This window comes from Solanum dulcamara, chromosome 8, assembly GCF_947179165.1.
Source record: "Solanum dulcamara chromosome 8, daSolDulc1.2, whole genome shotgun sequence".
Taxonomy (NCBI): domain Eukaryota; kingdom Viridiplantae; phylum Streptophyta; class Magnoliopsida; order Solanales; family Solanaceae; genus Solanum; species Solanum dulcamara.
The window spans coordinates 20,026,272-20,032,822 of NC_077244.1; the positions used below are offsets into that span (position 1 = coordinate 20,026,272).

Below are 6,551 nucleotides of genomic sequence, written 5' to 3' on the forward strand. Positions count from 1 at the left end.
ATGCAGTTATTGAGTCTGAAGATGAGGGTGACTATGAGGACCAACCCTTGAAGGATCTAGATGAGGAGGATGCTGCCAGTGAACACTTAAACAGACCCTTAGGTACATCTTACACAAATGAGTATGATGATGAGATTCAACGAATAGCTAACTCCCAAGGTTTGTCCCCTAGAGGAATTCATAGAACCAGTCACAGTAATAAACCCATCAGTCCAACTATTTCTGCTCGCACAAGCAGACCTCACACTAGGCTGTTCACTTCCAAAAACTCTCAATGATTAGTACACTATGCTGGAATGTGAGGGGTATTAATACCCAAGGAGCCATGGAAAGACTTAAATCTCTTAAGAGTATCCATCAAATTCCCATTATTGCCATCCTAGAGCCTTTTTCTGATAGCATTCAGATTCAGTACTTCAGAAATCAACTCAACATGGACCATGCTATTAGTAATCCAAATGGTAAGATTTGGCTTTTTTGGAACAAGGATGTAGACTGCAGGATATTGGAAAATGAGGAGCAGTTGATTACTTGTGAATTTAATCATGTAATGAATCCAAATCAGTTCATAGTTACCTTTGTATATGCAAAATGCAAAGATCATCTCAGAAGACCTCTGTGGGATAGCATGCTACAACAGTCAGCCACCTCCCTTCCATGGTGCACATTAGGTGATTTCAATGTTATCACAGACCCTCAAGAAAAGTTGGGAGGTGTCACTTATAATATGAAAAAGAGCCTTGAGTTCATCAGCATCATAGAAGCCTGTGGACTACAAGATCTTGGGTTTTGTGGTCAGAGATACACTTGGTCTAATCTAAGGGGTATAATGTTCAGAATCTGGAAGAGACTTGACAGAGGAATGGTCAACGATAAGTGGCTAGAGATGATGCCTCAGACTACCATTACTCATCTACCCTCTGTGGGTTCAGATCACTGCCCCTTACTGCTGGAGATGACTGATCAAAACCAACAACACACCAAATATTTCAAATTCCTTAACTGCTGGACAGAACAACCATCTTTCTTGGATACTGTTAGTAATTGCTGGAACAGGACCATGGAGGGTAATCCAATGTGGTGTTTCCATCAGAAAATGAAGAGGTTGGCAGCCACTCTTAGTACTTGGTCCAGATTGCAATTTGGTGATATATATGCCAAAGTTAAAGAATATGAAGACAAGACTAGACATGCAGAGGAAGAGCTAATCTCTAGTAATTCTGAAGAGAACAGAACAAAGCTCCATGCCATCAATGCAGAGTATATAAAATACCTGAAACTGGAGGAATCCATGCTAAAGCAAAAAACTCAGTTGCATTGGTTCAAAGAGGGTGATGTGAATTCCAAGTATTTTCATGCCTTGATAAGAGGAAGGAGGAGGAAATTATACATCCATAAGATCCAGAATGAGGATGATAATTGGGTACAAGGTGAAGAAAACATAGCCAAAGCTGCATGTGAACACTTCCAAGCCATTTTCACTGGTGAGGAGACACAAATTCAGGAGCATACCCTCCAATGTATTCCCAGGATGGTCACTGATGAGCATAACAGAAACCTGAAAGCTATCCCTACAATGGAGGAGTTGAGAACTGTAGTGTTTTTAATGAATCCCAATTCAGCTGCTGGACCTGATGGAATGAATGGCAAGTTCTTCCAAGCATGTTGGAACATCATAAAAGAGGACCTCCTTAAAGTGATTCTATCTTTCTTCTGTGGACAAGCTATGCCTAAATACTTTACTCACTCTTGTTTGGTGCTGCTCCCAAAAGTACACCATCCTAACAAGCTCTCTGAGTATAGACCAATTAGCCTTAGCAACTTCACAAACAAAATCATCTCCAAACTCATTTCCCTTAGACTGGCACCTATCCTACCCAACCTCATTTCCCTTAACCAATCTGGATTTGTCAAAGGCAGGAACATTTCTGAAAATATTATGCTAGCCCAAGAGATTATACACCAGATCAAGAAGCCAAATGTAGGAGGCAATGTAGTTATCAAACTTGACATGGCTAAAGCCTATGATAGGGTATCTTGGGCCTATACTTGTCTAGTTTTGAGGAAAATGGGATTTGAAGAAGGTTTCATTGATATGGTATGGAGAATTATGGCTGATAATTGGTATTCCATCATTATTAATGGTTCAAGGCATGGATTCTTTCATTCCACAAGAGGCCTTAAGCAAGGGGATCCATTATCACCAGCTTTGTTTATCATAGGTGCTGAAGTCCTCTCCAGGCTCATGAACAACCTTCATCAACACCCCCAATATCATGGTTTCCTGATGGCTAAAAAGGGCCCTCAAATTAATCATCTCAGTTTTGCAGATGACATCATCATATTCTCATCTGGAAGATCTCATACCTTGAAGCTTATCATGGAAACACTACATACCTATGAGCATGCTTCAGGCCAATTGATCAACAGAGACAAGAGTAACTTCATGGTACCCTCAAATGCCTTCAACTCTACTGTTAGAAGAATCAAGAAAGTTACAGGCTTCAAGCAAAAGAACAGCCCTATCACATATCTGGGGTGTCCTCTTTACATTGGTAGACAGAGGATCATCTATTATTCTGAGCTTATAGCTAAAGTTGTGGCTAGGATAGCTGGATGGCAGGCAAAATTAATTAGTTATGGAGGAAGAGTTACTTTGATTAAGCATGTCATCCAAGCACTTCCTATTCACTTGTTATCTGCTAGTTCCCCTCCTGCAACCACTATCAAGCAAATTCAAAGCATCACAGCCAATTTCTTCTGGGGGTGGAAGAATGAAAGGAGGAAATATCATTGGTCTTCTTGGAAGAATCTGAGTTATCCCTATGAAGAGGGTGGTATTGGAGTGAGACTAATATCAGATGTTGCCAAGTCTTTCCAATACAAACAATGGTGGATATTCAGAACTAAGAATTCCTTATGGAGTGAGTTCCTCAAAGCTAAGTACTGTCAGAGGTCAAATCCTATAACCAAAAAATGGCACACAGGACAGTCTCTGATATGGAAGCACCTCATGAAGAACAAGCACAATGTTGAGCCTCATATCCAATGGCAGATACAGTCTGGTTCTTGCCTCTTTTGGTGGGATAATTGGTTGGGAGTTGGCCCCTTAGCTAATTTCAGGTCAGCCAGTAGTAGACAGAACAATACTAAGGTGTCTTCTTTCATGATTAATGGTCAATGGAATGCAGAACTGGTCTCTCAGAAAGCACCTCCTCAGTTTGTACCTAGCATCCTGGCAAGTAACATCAACTATCAGCCCCACAAACTTGATCAGGCCTCTTGGAAGCCTAATAGCAGTGGGGAATTTAGTTGTTCTTCTGCCTGGGAACTTATCAGGGACAAAAGGAGTAAGACAAGAATTAACTCTCAAACATGGCACAAACACATTCCTTTTAAGTGTTCCTTCCTACTCTGGAGAGCACTTAGAGGGAAACTACCTACTAATGAAAAACTTATCAGCTTTGGAGAAGCCCCAGCCCAATGTTACTGTTGCCATAGAGCTGGTTTGGATACCATTGACCATATATTTGTTTCTGGAAACTTTGCCAGGAAGGTTTGGAGTGTATTTTCTGATTCTTTGGGTATTAGTAAAGAATACACACCCCTTAGAAACCTGATGATGAGGTGGTGGTCCAGTAATTACAGTAATGAGGTCCATAAACTTATCCTACAAGCAACTCCAATCTTCATATGTTGGAACCTATGGAAAAATAGATGTGCCATCAAATATGGAGGGAAGCAGTCCAATATTACAAGAGTGATCTACTCAGTCTTCAAGGATAACTTCAACCTTCTAAGCACTACCTACTCCTATATCAGCTGGCCAAATAGATGGAAGGAACTGGTCCTTCTTGTGGAAAAATGTACTAATGAAGTTAATGTTAGTACTGTCTACTGGAGGAAACCTTCAGCTCACATGGTGAAGCTGAACACTGATGGTAGTGCACTTCACAACCCTGGAAAAATAGGAGGGGGAGGATTGCTAAGGAACAATCAAGGAGATCTTCTCTTTGCTTTCTCAACCCCTTTTGGAGAAGGTACAAACAACCAATCTGAAATATTGGCAGCCATTTTTGGTTTGACTTGGTGTCTCCAATTAGGATATACTAAAGTGATCCTTGAAGTGGACTCTGAGCTAGTAATCAGATGGATAAAACACCTAGCTCAACCACCATGGACTGTCAGAACACAACTCCAACAACTGCAGGACATCAGTCATCAATTCCAGGTTTTCAAATGCAACCACACTTACAGAGAAGCCAATTTTACAGCTGATGTTTTGTCCAAACATAGCCACAAATGCACTACTCCACAGATATATCTCAATAAACAAGAGCTTCCCAAAGAGGCAAGAGCTTACTTTGAGCTTGACAAACTGGAAATGGCCAACTTCAGAAGAAGAAGGCTTAAGAGAATCAAGAAGCCACCATGACCTTGTCAGCCTCCTTGGTCCAACTTACTATTCAAATTACTTATTGCTATGCATAGTAATAATCAATTTGAAGGTTCTATAGTTAGGACCATGGTAAAAGGGAATACCTCCCTTGGCTTATGCCTTCTTAAAATAACCAATCTTATTTTACAGGTTAGGATTAGAATAGAACCTTTCTTCTTTGTCTTTCTCCTTTTTGGCCTTGTAGGTATAAATACACAGGCACCATATCATCCAACTAGTGGAGGGCCAGTCAGGTGTATACTGGAAATTTACCACAGCTGTTCCAAGGTTGGACTTGCCTTAGAGACTCAGCAGTCATACAACACCTGCACAAACAAGCAATTCAACAACAACAACAAAGGTCAGGCACTCAGAATTCCTGCACATGCCACAACTGCAACAACAAACAAAAGCACCATGCAACATCAAAAGGAATCCATATTGCACAGGATCACAGCAAATATAATAGGGGCAAAGCCCAAGAAGTCTCAGCTCAAACGGATAATTGGAGACGTTAGTCGAGCGACCTTGAAAAAGTCAACCGACTTAAGTCCCCAAATGGAGCACTTCACAACTTGGAGCTTCCAACTTGTCCAAATGACCTCCAAACTTTGCAGGGATACAGAAAATACTATATTTGCACAACCAAAGAAGTTTCATCTCCAACGGATAATTGGAGACGTTAGTCGAGCGACCTTGAAAATGTTAGTCGACTTAAGCCTCCCAATGGTGCACTTCACAATTTGGAGCTTCTATCTTGTCCAAAAGACCTCCAAATGTTGCAGGAACACAGCAAATATGGTAATTGCAAAGCATAAGAATTTTCACCTCAATCGGATAATTGGAGACGTTAGTCGAGCGACTTTGAAAAAATTAACCGATTTAAAGCTAACTAGCTCCAAAGAACTGTTTGAGGTCTTTTCTTTTCTTTGCTTTGTCTTTGTTTTTGTATGTAGGTGCAGGTACCCTAAGGAGCTGATCATGAGTAATGATCTCCTCCTGAAGATAGCTTGCAACAACATACAACTGAACAATTCCACTAGCTGGCTACAGGTTTGCAGCAGCCTATATTTCCCCCACATTTGTGTGGGTCTTTGGCTACTTGTTTGTACAGGTCCACAGATATCCAAACAAAGGGAGACAAATGCTAGACATGCAAGAGACTCACCAGCCCCCAACAACAATTCAAACATGCCAGATTCCACCCTTTATTACTTGCATCAGCCCAATTATATCCAAGATACTTGGAATTCCTTGTGTGGTTATTTCTTGGTGTGCAGGCACATAATACATCAGAAATGGAACATTCCAAACTGCAAGGCACCATCTCTTAAACACCAGAGCTACATCCCCTACAGCAAGATACAACAGAACATGGTGATAACCAAGAACCTACAGCAGACTATGACCAAAATACAGCAGGGTCAGATGTGCAGGGTGTTTTGCAACCTGAGGACCTACACCAAGGCATCCAAACTTTGTGGGAGTGCAGTATATATTATTTTGACAAGGTCCAAGAAGTTTCAACACAAACGGACAATTGGAGACGTTAGGCGAGCGACCTTGAAAAAGTCAGCTGCCTTAGGCCTAAAGAGGGTGCCTTTTTTCCAGCTTGTGCAAAAAGCTTCCAAATCTTGCAGAACTAAAGAAAGGGCTGTTTGTGTATACCCCAAGAAGTTTCAACTCAATCGGATAATTGGAGACGTTAGTCGAGCGACGTTGAAACCCAAAGCTCTCTTGGAGGTCCTTTCCTATTTGCTAGCTGGTGCAAGTTCCTTTTTGCCTTTGGTTGTTTGTTGTATTGTTGCAGGTTGCTGGATTGACTCATCAACATGCACTAACAACAACTACAGAAAAGACAACACAGATACAACCATCAAATCAAATAGAAAGCCCCCTGCACAAGGCCCCTGTCTGGTTGGATATTTGTCTTTCTGTGATGTTTTTTGTGCAGGTACAACAACTGCTGGGGAACCTGGGCAAATGAAATGCATCAACATAGAGACTACAGCATTCCAAGAGAGGACCTCACCAACACACCAGCCCTACACCCATACATATTCCATCCCTGCAACACCTGCAGCAGCCCCATTGCATCCCAAAAATCTTGAAC

General features: G+C 41.4%; 1 protein-coding gene across 1 annotated transcript; it reads left to right on the forward strand.

Moving 5' to 3' along the window:
- Positions 1-325: 325 nt before the first annotated feature.
- On the forward strand, positions 326-4,435 carry LOC129899836 (uncharacterized). The gene is made up of 2 exons (XM_055974846.1): positions 326-1,650; positions 2,152-4,435. Exons 1-2 carry the CDS (start codon positions 326-328, stop codon positions 4,433-4,435), a joined length of 3,609 nt encoding a protein of 1,202 aa, XP_055830821.1.
- The last annotated feature ends 2,116 nt before the right edge of the window (positions 4,436-6,551 follow it).